Genomic DNA, 14,616 nt, shown 5'->3' with positions numbered 1-14,616 from the left:
TGTCACTGTCATAAAGGCAAAAAAGCCCCCCAAAAAAAGAATAAAGTTACCAAGTAGTAGACGCGTGTAACAATATTTCCACTTTCTGTATTGTTATAATGCAAAAAATACATTAACGTAACCGTAGGCTTTACAGACTCAGAGTTTATAGCTTTAAGCTATAAACTCTCCTCCTCCTTTAGTTTCCAACAATGAGTGTTGAACAGTTTATTCCTCTGTATTATTAGCCTCTAGATTATATCAATTTAACTAGGTATGCACGAGTCTCCATGCGATTCCACTCTGACAACAATAACATCAAGTTAAAAACATGCCGGTCAAAAAGTCTGGTCATAGTATCTTTGCCTGCAAGCGCTAAGTTAATGTTATCTTAGCCACAAGCTATCATGAGTGGTGTTGACCAGGTGAGGTGAAGTTCATTTGATTTAATGGGATGCGCTTTAATTTGAGAATTCAACTTTTTCTTGAATACGTGACTTACATATGTGATTTGCAAGTATTCTCTTCATCCTTGGTTGAAATCAATAGCACGATTGTCTAATCGTCTAATCATGTTGCACCATATTTTCATGTGAAAATTATGTTTGAGAGCCTTGTTTTAAGGCCCAAGATCCACAAACCTGTCTGTTCCTAGTGTTCTCTGTTTCCCTTTTCCCCCAGTGTTATGTGTCTGTCTGTCTGTCTGTTCCCCTGTTTGTCTCAGCTGGGTGTTTCCCCTCACCCAGCTGGCTGTGCCTCTCAAGCAGCGCACCTGGAGCGCATGAGCCTGATTAGGGCTCAGTATCTAAGCCTACGTTTACACGTAGAAGGATATTTTGGAAAACAGATATTTTGGCCCCTCCGTTTTAAAAAATAACATTGTGCGCACAACATCATTTTCAAATACTTGTCGTTTACATGAACCCAGATAAATACGCCGTCAAGCGCCATCATAACTATGCCAAACCTATGCGAGTGTAAACACAGGTCACTCATTGATGTTAAGTATTTTCAGTCACATGTTGTGACGTTTCGGAACCTAAAACGCCGTTTAACTCTGTTTACACGCCAACACATTACAGGCATTTTTAGAAATCTCCACTCTGGCCGGAGTTTTTAAAAATGATAATTTTCCATGAAAAAAACTCTGTTTGCGTGTAAACAAGAGGCCAAACCGCATGAAAACATATGCATTTTCCCTGAGTGTAAACGTAGCCTAAGGAAGACGCTCAACTTGGTCTGTCGTCAGATTATCCTGATCTTTTCCATGAGTTTCTATAGCCCGTGCCTAGTGAGTATCTCCAGTTGATTGCCATTTGCTGTCTCAGTATTTGCGTCCTTTTTGAAGTGTTTTTTTTCTATTGCCCTCATGTGTGCTTCTGTCTTTTTTCAGTGCCTACCAGCCACGTCCAGCCTTTACTCAGCCTCAACCTCCCACGTGGAGTTTTGTTTGTTCCACCCGTTTGAGTGAGCTTTTGGTTAGTTTGATCCACTCCTTATGAGTGCGATGTATATTGTTTTCTTCATTAACAAACTTGTTCCCTTTTTTACTCTTGTCTTCGGTCTGTAACACCAAGGGTTTCAAAAGAAAGTTAATTTAGAGTTAATTTAATTTAGAGTTAATTTATGGGATAATTAGATTTCAAAATGTTTTTTAGCTTTTAAATATTTTAAACAAATATTTGTTCCTAATGTTTGACTCGTGGGTATTGCTCAAATTATTGCCCAGTTGTCGAGTGGAGCCTAGGGATGTCCATATATGTGAAATATTGGCTCCAAAATTTTCTTCAGCATTTCTTGTGGATTGTCATGAGTTTTTGTGAACACATGATATACAGACAATAAAGCTTTCAATTTTGGTGACTTAATGACTTTTCCATGAAATAATTTTTTTATCTCATACGCAAAAAAGCTCAGAATCTGTGGGGCAGATATTGAGTCCTACTAATTTTAATTATTTCATGAACAAAATGTTAGCTTTATACAAAGGGTATCATTTCACTGAGAAATATTGTATTTGATTTAATTACAATTAAGGCAACTTTTGCATGAAATTACTGTGTAGATCAAGCAAAACTGGTATTTGTATGAACTACTTAATTCTTTGTATCCAAAAAAGTACATTTTCAATTAAAGTAAGCCTGATTTTGGCTGTAAAATAACTTATTTTTTCAATTAAATTTTATATGATTTTTCTAGTAAAAATTATCAAATTTTACAAGTGATTTTAAGATGACTTTACATGGAAACAGTAAGTTGATTTTACTTGGAAAAATTAAGCTGAATTAACTTGAAAAATGTATTTCTTACTGAGAAACATTGAGTAGCTCACACAAAGACCAGCCTTGTGTGAACTACATAATAATCTTGAGCAAAAAGTTGCCTTAATTTTTTAAGTAGATTAAGCATGTTATTTTTCTCAGTTAACTGAGCCTTTCCAGGATGCCCCTTTCATACCCAATCGTGATACTATCACTGGTTACCAATGAACAGGTTTACCTGTGGAATGTCACGAACAGGTGTTTATTAAAATTTCACAACTTTCCCAGTCTTTCGTTGCTCCTGTCCAAACTTGTTTGAACATGTTGATGGCATCAAATTCAGAAAAAGCATATATTTACAATAATCAATGACGTTGATGAGATAACACATTAAATATATTGTATATATATACTATTAGCAATTGAATACATGTCAAAAGGATTTGCAAATTATCACGTTCTATCCTAATGTCATGTGCATTAATATGTACTTTGCATTTGTGTTATGTCACTTTTGTTGAGTTTCATAAAGAAATAAAGAAATCTGTTACAGCTGTGCAGGCTACTGTGTCCCACAACAACTTTGTTGTTGGCACATCCACTGTTCCTTATGCAGCTCCTGTGCCCTGTCCAATAAAGACACCTCGTCTGGACCTTGATGAGGTAAAAGAGGGCTGGATGCCGCCTACAGACTCAGTCAAAGCATATGAGAGTGTCAACAGATATGTTCTAAGTTACTCAAATATCCCTATAACCTCTTCAGGATCCAAGGAAGCAAACAAAAATACTCATAATTCATTTGTATGTTTCAATACAACATTAACATATTGTCGATTGCTGATAGCTTGTAACTACCATGACCATGCAAATGAAGTATCTACACAGCGTCTGTTTCTGGTTAAACAAAAAGGATCTCACTATTTAACAAAAATGCATCTCTGTAGCAATCACTTTCCATAATGTTTCAGACACTTAGAATAACAATCTAAACTCGTCAGTGGCAAAAACAGTGGAAGTACATTGATGGTGCACAAACGTCCAGAGCGATTACATTGCAGCACATTTTGTAGCTCACTGCAGCAGCGCTCTCACTCAATACTGGTCCGATTTCAAAAATTGTTGTCCCTATCAGTCATATAGAGGCAAAAACATGAGAAAATAGGGTCCATCAAAACAGACATTTGACTGGAATTTCTCCCATTTTGTCAAGGACAATGAAATCTTCCAGAGCACGACTGAGCGACTGACATGTACTCCAGCATGCACCTAAGCACATAATTAACTGGTTAGTTACTGGTTAATGGCTATCGAGCTATCAATATCGTGAAATTAACTGATACTGAAATCCCAAATCAATGTAAAATGTTACTCACATACGCCATGATATCTTGACTGCGATATTAAAGACATTGCAAAAAAAAATAAATAAAATTTTAAAACTGTTTTTGTTTCGATGCATGATTTTATGGAAAAAATCTAACTGTAAGTATTTATTCAGTAGACTATTTTTTAAGATTTTAATCTAGGTTTATTCTCTCAATATATAATTCCGATGGTGCCCACAACCAAAATTTACAGAATGTTGATTTTATAACATGAATCTGGCACTGTATTGTACAGACAACACAACCACAACTTTTAAGTTTCAGTGTCACATCTGAGGGTGAGGATGCACCCAAGTAAAAGTATTTTTTTGTTTGACAGTTCTAACTGTAGCTGATTATCATTGCTCTTAATAACCACACCAAACTTGGAAGCAGTTATTTGCCACATCTGCAGGTATACCACAGCTTTGATGAAGCCTGTCCCTTTGTCTTCTGCTCAATAAGGTCACACTAAGCATCTGAGATGAACAAATCCTCAAAGGCATTATCATATTTGTAACATTCTCACCTTTATAAAGTTGTCCTACTGCTGCATGCAAATATGTCTCTCCAAATCCTGCCATACATGTACAATGGGCTGTCAAAACTGACTCTATCTTTTCTGCAGCTATCCAAGATTTCACTGTGTTTTACCTGCATAAATATAAAGTTATAACATTAGTGAGTGGTAGTGTTAGCTACAAAGTTTCCAAATAATACTTCCAATAAAATACAAATATTTGTACAGACCTGTCCACATACAACCAGAAAATCCTGGTGTCCTTAACACTTTAATATCGCCAACAAATCCGACCAAGCATCAAGGCTTTTACTGACTTCAGGCTAGGCTTTGTGTATTGCCCCAGCATTTAATCAGGTACATATAAACGTCAGGAAACTCAGTTTCTGGCCATTTGTCAATGTCCATGGACCGCTGATTCTTTGGTAAGATGTCAGGATCACAGTTGAGTCCATTTGCCTTTAGTTTAAGCAGATAATGATGTATTTTACTCCTGATTTAACAGTTCCCCTACTAAGGGCAGCCATGTTGCAGGATGTTTTGCATCTCAGTCCGACTGAGGGGGTGTATTCTAATTGGAAAGTGACGTTAGCCTATACCCTCTATACTGGTTGGGGGTCTACCTTTTGCACAGATTATTTTGAAAGGGTGGGGCCAGAGGGTCAAGGGAAATCAAGCGAGGCTGGGGGTGAAAGCATTCAAGAGGGCTGGGGTACAAGGGCAAGTCTCAGTCATCAGGGGAGGGTCAAGGAGACATGTCCAAATGGCTTTTTTTTTTCTAGTCTTCTAATTATGAAACATCTGTTTATTAGAAGAAAATGTGATTGCAGTTGGAAAACTTCAAAACTGATGAGCACAAATCAATTTTTTGTTCTGTGGAGATTTCTAAGCCATGAACAAAGCACAAGTGATACTATGAAGTACAACATATTAAATAAAGACAAAAAACATACACTTTATATATATATATATATATATATATATATATATATATATATATATATATATATATATATATATATATATATATATATATATATGAAAAAATATTTTTGCTTGCTGTGTTTGATTTGGTTTGAGAAGCAGCCTCAGAGTCATGCCTACAGTGACCCTAGTAAGCCCCTGCCATTTAAACCCATAACCCATGCCTTTCCAAGAATGGCTTGGAGAGGCAGGACAACAGATATCACACATGGAGGGCACAAACGCTCTGATGGAGAAAGGCATAGAGAAATGGGGGGGGGGGGGAGACATGGGGCACAATGTGGATGCAAGTGGAGAACCTAGAAAAATGGAACGTTGGAACTGAAAACTGAAACTGAAAGAGGGCAGGGAGGAAACAGGCAAAGTCATTCAGTATGTGGATTCTCTCTCAAGAGGCTGGTCTTACTGGAAATGAATTCAGAATCAAACACACCCATTGTTCTCTCACCCCATGCCCAACCAAAATGAGCCATCGAGGACCCTGATGATGGGCTTCTACATTTGTCTCAAGACAAGGTGCTACAGGTGGCAAAGGATAAAAGTGGAATTGAATGGGAGGGCTGTTGGCTGCCTTTCTTTGAGGATCTGACAAAAGACCTAGTGGAGAAAAGGAAGACATTCATGTGGTGAAGAGATGTCTGCATGAGTTTAATGTGAGGCACAAGTCTGTATAAGCCTACAATGCTATCTTTACATGGAAAGGAAAAAGAAATTCTGAAAGAGCATGGAGGTAGAGAAGTTTGTGCAAGATGTTAAACGGAGAACCTTGGGACATGATACCAAAAACGAGGGAGTGTCTATGGAAGTAAGCTTATTTTTATGATGGGTTTGGGTATTTACCGTCAATGTGCCTCACAATCTGAGTTAAGTTAGTTAGCTCGGACAGGATAGGAGGGGTAGGCGTATTCTGTGTTGTTTTGCTTGGGTTAGGGTTCTTGTTCATGCTTAGTCTTTGCATGAAGTCAGTATATTTGAGTAGGCCTAATAATGTTTTGGATAACCTATGTAACAAGTGTTTTGGTAAAATGGTTGCAATTGTAGGCAATTCACAGTCACAACCACAGGGTATTTGCAGGTTTGAAAACGATGGGCGGGTACATTAATATATTAATATAATACATACATTTAATCAGGAGTCTGTATAGAAGAGGTGATGATTCCCATCTATAAAAAATCTAAGCTTTGTCATGACAAAACAATACAGTTACAGGGAAGGTTGACTTATTGTTCTGAAGCCTTGATCAGCGGAATTAGGACTGTGTTATGCAATATACGGTGTATGTGCCTAACAAAGAGGTTATTTCAACCAGGTAATGGGTGCGATAATTGACAAAAGCAGTGAATTGATGACTGTATACTGACAATATTTAAAAGATTAACAAGAACTTTTTTGATTTCTTAATTCGTCATTTCCTTTTTTGCCATGACATACAAAAAAAATTATTTAAGAAAGAGACCAAGGAAAACATCTTCCAAGAAACAGTGGGTAGTCTCAAAGCTGGCTTGGGTGCCTGGAACACTTTGGTCAGCACCCAGTGTTTACGTGTAGACTGGAGTAGCAGCATTAAAGTGGAGACACTGTTGTGTTGAAAGAAATTTACTGTACACTTACGCTTTGTGCACCGCTGGGATCCCTGAGCTTTACTCCATCCATGACAGCACTGCCCTCCACACACATTCACCCTGCAAACAGAAAACAAGCAATGACAGATGACACAACGGCATACACCCACTCAGATGGACATCAAAGTCAACAGAAAGATTTCCCCTTCCCTTTTTCCTCTACTTCTGGCTTCAAGTGTTTCAAAAGTAAGAGTTGGGCCCTGTTTGAAGATCCCAACCAAACTGCAATGCCAGCCCAAACTTTCATGTTAGTTTGGCAAGACCAAACCTTTATCTTTGAAGGGATGTCATTTCAAGTAGACTGCACATTAGATGACAGTTGTCTTTTTTACTCAAATGTCAACATCAACCTGACTGGACAAATGCACCATCCTCAAGGCTGTCAAGATACTAATATACATTTGAGTTAAGAAATGGGCCATGTCTGTAACACTTAGTTAAAATGTTGTCCACAACATTCAGGGGGTTTGAGATACTTGACATCATTATCTAAATGTTCCACCACAGTTATCAGATTTTTGGCCGGGCTCCACCAGTCCTCACCGGATATATTCCAGACTTGAATGCCGTCCCCAACAGCTCGGGAAATGCGGTTTGGCCTTGTGATACTAAATATGAGTGGGAAGGCAGGAATTATCTGTGATACTGAAGTTGCTGAGGTGTAGTGCTTACTATGGTAGGTTTGCCAGCCTTGCAAAGCCAACCCGAGTTTCACAAGCTACAACTACAACTACAAAACTTTGGTTTAGAAAAGGTCCACAGAGATTTGATTGCAGCAGGCTGTTGGAAGCTGGACCCATAGAGGAACTTACACTGTCATGAAAGAGAGTGGCTTAAATAACAAGTCACTGCCTCTTGAATTACAGTATAGGTGGAGGATGATACCCCAGCCATACAACAGATGCGCCTATGACTAGGGTCTTTTGATCACATGTTCAACCTGGATCAATTCAACCAGCTCTCACAGCTTATTTTTTGTTAGTGGTCGTTAGAAGAGTGTAGTACCATACACTGGTAAATCACTGAATTAAGATGGATTTACACTTGACACAAGGGATATCAATAGTGAACTCTTGATCAATTGTCAGAAAAGAAGGATGAGTTAAAAGTCAAGCTAGCCAGTGCAGCTAGCTCTGACCATTGACCACTGATTGAAATGTATTGGCTTTAAATACAAATGTTTGCTCCTGAAATTACAGGAGAAAAACATACTCCCATTATGCTCTGTCTATCTGCACCGTCTCATAAGCAAGTGACCTGCGGAGCCTCAAAAATATATAAAAACAGTGGTCAAGAGATTCACATAATTACAGTGGAATGCAAAGGTTTGAGAAGCCTTTGTAAAAATTTCTGTTAAAGTGAATAGCTTAGCAAGTAAAAGATATATTAAGTAAAATTACTCTTTTTATTTCCATCTTTTACAGTTTCAACATAACAAAAAAAGAAAAAAAGCAAAAGGGCCAGAAGCAAACATTTGGACACTCTGCATGGTCAGGACTTAGTAACACCTCCTTTAGTGTATCACATCTTATTAACACTTTTTGTGGGTCTTTCAATTCTTTTTGGGGGGATTTTGCCCATTCTTCCATGCAAAAGGCTTCTAGTTCTGTGAGATTCCTGGGCAGTCTTGCATGGCTGCACAGTTCTTTTGAGGTCTATCCACAGATTTTCGATGATGTTTAGGCTGGGAAACTGTGAGGGCCATGGAAAAACCTTCAGCTTGTGTCTCTTGAGGTAGTCCATTGTGGATTTTGAGGTGTGTTTCGAATCATTATCCCGTTGAAGAAGCCATCCACAAGCTCAAAGCATGATTGATCCACACACATGCCTGACAGTTGGAGAGGTGTTCTTTTCATGAAATTCCTTTTTTCTTCAAACATACCTTTGCTCATTGCAATCAAAAAGTTCTATTTAACATCATCAGACCACAGGGCTTGTTTTCAAAATGCATCAGACTTGTTTAGATGTTTGCAAACTTCTAATGTTGAATTTTGTGGTAAGAATGTAGGAAAAAATTTCTTTTGATGATTCTTCCATGCAGGTGTCTGCTTAATCTTCCTGAAGGCCTTTTGCAGTTAAAGTGGGAATCCTTCTAGCAATCCAATGAACTGTCCTCTTGGAAAGCATTTGGGTCCTCCAGACCTGAACTTGATCATGGCTGTTTTTACTCACTGCCATTTCTTAATCATATCACCAACCAAGGAAACAGCTGACTGAAAAAGTGTTGTTATCTTCTTATAGCCTACTCCTGCTTTGTGGGCATCAATTAATTTAATTTTCAGAATGCTAGGCAGCTGCTTTGAGGAGTCCATGGCTGCTGATTATTGGGACAAGGTTTGAGGTGTGTTTATAAAGCCTAATGTTCTGGTTTGCCCAAACACTTGCATGGTGCTCCTTTCCCTTTGTTTCCCTCTAAAATTGTGCAAAGCAAAAACAATGCCCAATTCTTGCTTGAAATGTTCAAGAGGATGTTTAATTTTAAACTTTATGACTTTTGGAGATCAATCCATCCTCTACTTAATTAACTGTTCACAATAGCAGAAATTTTGATCAGGGATGCCCAAACTTTTGCATACCTCAGTATATAACAGTCAGACCAGTGAACAAGACAGGGAAGTCATTCTGCATCTTTTTCAGTGAGCCTTCCTCAAATTTCCTTCATGTTGTCTTCAACCATTACCAGGATCTTGTAGAAGACATGCAACCCAGTCTGACCAATCACAGTTCTTGAAGCCAAGATCCGAATCCTCGATATTAGCTCTGATGTTCACTAAACCTTGAGCCTTATCTTTTGGCTCACTGTACAGTAACACTAACCTTCCGTGCATTGTGATGACCTTCCGTGTCCTGATATCTGTATCTTTTATCTCCTCCTTCTTTTTGGCGTGTTGGTGTTGATGGCTTGGATCTTATTCTTCTGGTTCTACTGGCTCCTCAGACTTGCTCTCTGAAGGTATTTGGCTGTAGCTGACTCCCTTGCTGCCTCTTCATGGTTTCAATTTGTCTGTGGAGTACCCAGGTTTGTAACTGTCCTCTATGTGGTTATCCTGCCATCTGGTAATTAATGCCTTCAGTCCTCACTTCCTTTTCACTTTTTGTCACTTTTCCACCATACTTCTCAGTGAATGAAATCACAATGTCGTCACTGCAGATCCTGGTGAGGTGGATCAGCAAATCAATGTCTCACTCATTCCTGGCATAAAGCTTGATGTCATCCATCTATATGAGGTGGCTCAAGGTATCTCCAATCTTGAAACTGTGTCTATAGCCACTCTTGACGCTCGCACTGATGAGGTTCAGAGGCCTATAGGGTTGGGCGGTAATTCAGTAATAGGGTATCCCACAGTATCTAAAAATAGCAACAGTATAAGTTTCATTACTGTCATTAAAAAAAAAAAGAAAATGCTGCGCATGTAGGTCTATAGGGGTCTAACATAATTGTAGCATCGTCATAACAAAAATGAAGTCCACTCAATTCAATGTATCTGGTTGAATTTTTACTCGAGAAAAAGGTGAAAAAAAGGTGAAGACAAAAAACGAACCCGAGCAGTTTTACAGATGTTTTAACACAGATATGTCCAGGCGCTCATTTCGGCGTATCTGGGCAGAGTACCGTTATCTCATCCAAGCATACACAGAAACATTTTTTCAGCCTTTTTTATGCTTGCTATTGTTCTTAGCTCTCATAAAAGGACGAAATGCGAATAAAACAGTAAAGTAACACTTCGGGCTGCTCAGCAGAGTCCTCTGTGAGCGCTCTGCTCATTCATGAGACGGAGCGGTGAAACTATGCCGGTCAATCACTCAGTGACTCGCCCACATTCACCATAGAAACACCAATGACAATCCAGAAGGAAGTAACCCCAGAGATTATTGCATGAAGAGCGCTCCCTCCACTCTAGAAACCCCCTCCTCTTTATGTAAACAAGCAGGACCTTCGTGATTGATCTCAAACTAACACAGAGTCATAGGAGGAGACAATAGCAACGTTTTTTCGAGCTGGAATATAACTTTTGACCACAAAACAGCAAAGGTAAGACATACTTAATGATTTAGCAAAGGTTTTTTTCTGCTACTCTTTGGCTGCTAGCTCGCCAAGTTTTCGTCGCACAGTGAGGAGGCAGACATCTTCGTGATCATCAGACTCTGCTTTCATATGATACCAGGTTTTGTGGTTTGCGTGAAGTGGTGAAATCAGCAGATGTGGTACCCTTGAGGTATTTTCGCTATTTTCGTTACGCTATTTTCGTGTTTTCGTTACGTGCGCATATAATTTCTTGGGGTATGAATTATGTTTCGTTTGGGTGGCAATTCTTTTAGCTGAGCTTCTCCCTGTCATTCTGGCATGCTACAAGTTAGGATTGGTGCTTCCTAGCATGAGCACTGACCATCTGAACAGCGCGCATGTCACGCTGCCCTGCAAAGTGATTTTTTTTTGCCCTGCAAAGTGATTTTACCCTGGGAAAATGTGGGGAAGGTTTGACCGTATCAAAATTTGGATACTGCCCAACTCTAGAGGCCTATATGTAAAGGCATATGCAGAACAGTAGTGGGGACTGTGAAGCATCTTGGTATATGCCACATTAGAAGGCTATTAGTGTCCTGTTGGCTTTGTACGCCAAGTGCCAAGCACTCCTATAACCATGTGTGGTTATATATATATACACACACACACACATATATATATATATAAACTGCCAATATTTGAAAACTGCACTTCACTTCATTTCTCATCTCAAACATTCTCAGAAGTTAGAAGTACGATACGAAAATTGTGAAAAAATTAAGAAAAAGCAAACTTTGCCTTATAGGACACAGTAGACGAGATAGATAAAGGATGAATAAAGGATTCAAGTGTCAAAAACTGCAGTAAAACTGCAGTTTTTATTAAACATTACAAATGAAATGAAATGAAATGATAAAACCCACCAGTAATCACCACATGCAAAGGCTGGCCCCTGAATATTTCTTGGAGCAAGTTTGGTGAGAAGTGGAGAAATGTGGATTGGAGGAATGGTGAGACACACAAACATACACACAAACCACTCCTCAATTACAGCAGTGGGATACAACCCAATCCAAATCATAACCATTTACTGTGCATCTGGAATTTATTATTTTACTATTAGCTATAGTATGCCCTGCAACTGACTGCTAGCACAGCACCACATTCCCATCCCTAAACGGCATAGAGGAGAGGTGCCATATGATGCCCACGCTCGGTCCTGCTGCCATCCTTCTCACGGAGCAATACGTAGAACTACATTCATGAGGAACTGCTTTGACCATTTATGATTAATAGTGGGTGGAATAATAGGCAGAAAACGAGGCTCGTCCATGTATATACGCTTTTAAATTGATTGTGATTCATAAAGAAAGAATGCATGCGGATTTCAGTCTGTGCACAGTTTTATAAATATTTTTTTTTGTACGCATATAAACTTTGGGTATGTATTCAATATAATTGAGGCCCCATGCATTGTGCATGCTTGCTCACCATTACCCTGTCACAGCTTACTGGGACACTTGAATAGAAGTCAACTTTACTGTTATGATAAAATGTCAAAATGTCTGCTGGGATGAGAGGCCTATTAACCCCCTGCTCAGGTTCAGGTTGTGTGGAGCTGTGATGGAATTGTCTGAGGCCGCCAAACTTATTGAACCCAAAAGATGGATAAGGTGTGATTTCTCCACCCTAACAGGTGCAGCAAAGCAACAGGAAGGTCTGGGAAATGTCAAGAGAACAGAGCCTGTACATGCCAACACAGTCCTCAGGAGAGGTCTTATTAGGCTAAATAAGGCACTTTGCTGTATACACATTCCTAGTGTTATACACTAGACTTAACAAACACACAGTATGGCTGTGCTCTAGTAATGCTTCAGCCAGCCAGCCAGCACAATATCTGTGAAAGAAGCCAGCTCAATCTAACACAAAAACCAGGGATACAGTGGAGAGTTGAGTTTGGAATAATTAATCTGCAATATAATAATAATAATAAGAAGAAGAAGAATTGCATCGTATCCACCATGCAATTACACTATATCATCAGCGTTAATTGAATCAACACCAGACATAGTTCATTAAACAGGTCAGACAGTTTGACCAGTACAGTGAGTGTGAAAACAAACTGTCAAGTCAACACTGTCAGCTCCAATTAGTGTCAGTGAAAAGTCAGCACCTGATAACAATGGGCCGTTTTGTGCTGGAGTACACTGAAGGAGAAACCAAAGACACGGTTTACCCACTTCACTGGCAGAATGAAATCAGGTCTGTGCCATAGAGTATGATGTGAGACCTGCGCACAACTGTTGACGCGTAAATTTCGGGCAGTTTTCTCAAAGTTAAACTGTCTAAGGCTTATTTGGTTTATGATCAAAGCTGACAGGAAGTCATTAAATTCATTCGCGTTCTCCCATAGCCAACATTCGCCCCTCCTGACACTTATCCGGAGTTTCTTACCCCGACAGCTTCATGACATTTTTCTGCTGGCTCTGCTCCTGGCCGCTCAGCCGGACGTCCGACTGCTGCTGAGTGAACTGCGGGGCTTGGTTCCCCATCCTGCGGGTCCGGACCTGGCCGCCGAAGTTGGCGGTGAGCTCCAGGTTGTACGTGTGCGGCTGCCCCGGCGCGCCGCGGCGCGTCGACACGGAGCTGACTCGCACCCCGCCGTCCGCTCCGGCTGGCCCCGGCGCGGGCTGCAGTACGTACAGCCTCCTAAAGCCGCTCTGGATCTGCTGCTGCTGCGCTGACACACGACCAGGGGAGAGACACAAACCGAACGAAAATAATAAAAGGCCCCATCTTATCCAAGCCATATCCACACCGAATACGAAGCAAAGAAAAAGTTTCTTGGGGGAAATTAGGTCCACGTTACTTTCGGCTCCGTGAAAAACTCCTTTTCACTTCTTACGAGGAGGAAAAACCTTCGTATTTCTGAGCATATTCCTGTAGGCACCGACCTCCAACCCGGTGCGGGAACGCACAAACTTCACTAAGCTAACGTTACCCAAGGAAACACGTTGGCTTCACTGTGAAAGGTTTGAAATAAAATGGGGCATGTAACGTTAAAATGGTTGTAGAAGTGAGTCTAGTCCCGCTTTCAGTCTTTCTGCAGCATGGAGGGCCTCCGGGCTGCTGCGGCTTCCTCTGGGGAAGATTTGACCTGGTCCGCAGTCAGAAGAGCCTGAGAACTCCAAGAAAGTTTCTCTGTTGTAGGTGAACAGTGTCAGCAGCGCGAGCAGCCAGCCTCCAGACGTGACGTCAGGGGGGGTGGGGGGTACACACTAACCCAAAGAACGTTAGCTGAGCGTTTCTTGGGGCCCAAGGGTGTCAGGGGGCCTAAAACAAAGCCCCCACCCACCCACCCACACACAGACTGACTGACCCACCCCAAAACCAACACACACTCATTCTCCATTCGGATTTCTGTAAGTTGATACTAAACTTCCAGTTTAAATGAATAAACTCTACACCTACTGTAAGTATAAGCAGAGTGGATTTACTTCCACAACTCTCACACAAGTATGTTGGTTAAATCATCCCTCAGCTGGTGGTAGTAATCACTATGGATACATAACTTGCACAGGGGTTGTATATGGAAGCCCAGAGCAGCAAATATTTACTGATGTTTTAGCATTATATTAGAGGTCACAGTGGTCTTACCTTGAAACATAATATGGTTATCTCATATTCTCAACCTCATTATCTCAAGATAATTAATGCTTATATTTATTTTATGTCCAAGATAACAGTCATTTTATATTCTTTGCTTGTGTCAGCAGTGAAAAAAAACGTAATGCTTTTGAAGTTCACGTTAAGTAAACACATTTGTTTTTATCTACATTGTAAGGTTTAAAATACTTCTGAAATCTGCCCAAAAAAATC

General features: G+C 40.0%; 1 protein-coding gene across 4 annotated transcripts in view; it reads right to left on the bottom strand.

Annotated features, from left to right (window-relative positions):
- Window positions 1-13,894, bottom strand: part of ltbp1 (latent transforming growth factor beta binding protein 1) — a 175,920-nt gene extending 162,026 nt beyond the window's left edge. For all 4 annotated transcript variants that reach the window (XM_070978139.1, XM_070978140.1, XM_070978141.1 and 1 more), the window contains exons 1-2: window positions 13,192-13,894; window positions 6,721-6,791 (exon numbers count right to left, since the gene is read on the bottom strand). In XM_070978139.1, coding sequence (XP_070834240.1) covers window positions 6,721-6,791; window positions 13,192-13,547 — 427 coding nt within the window. In that variant the 5' untranslated portion in view covers window positions 13,548-13,894. The remainder of the gene's footprint in view (window positions 1-6,720; window positions 6,792-13,191) is intronic.
- Between the last annotated feature and the right edge of the window lie 722 nt (window positions 13,895-14,616).

The sequence above is a fragment of the Chaetodon trifascialis genome, chromosome 13, assembly GCF_039877785.1.
Source record: "Chaetodon trifascialis isolate fChaTrf1 chromosome 13, fChaTrf1.hap1, whole genome shotgun sequence".
NCBI classification, from domain to species: Eukaryota; Metazoa; Chordata; class Actinopteri; order Chaetodontiformes; family Chaetodontidae; genus Chaetodon; species Chaetodon trifascialis.
Note: the sequence above shows the minus strand (reverse complement) of the source record. Positions and strands in the feature narration are given on the sequence as shown.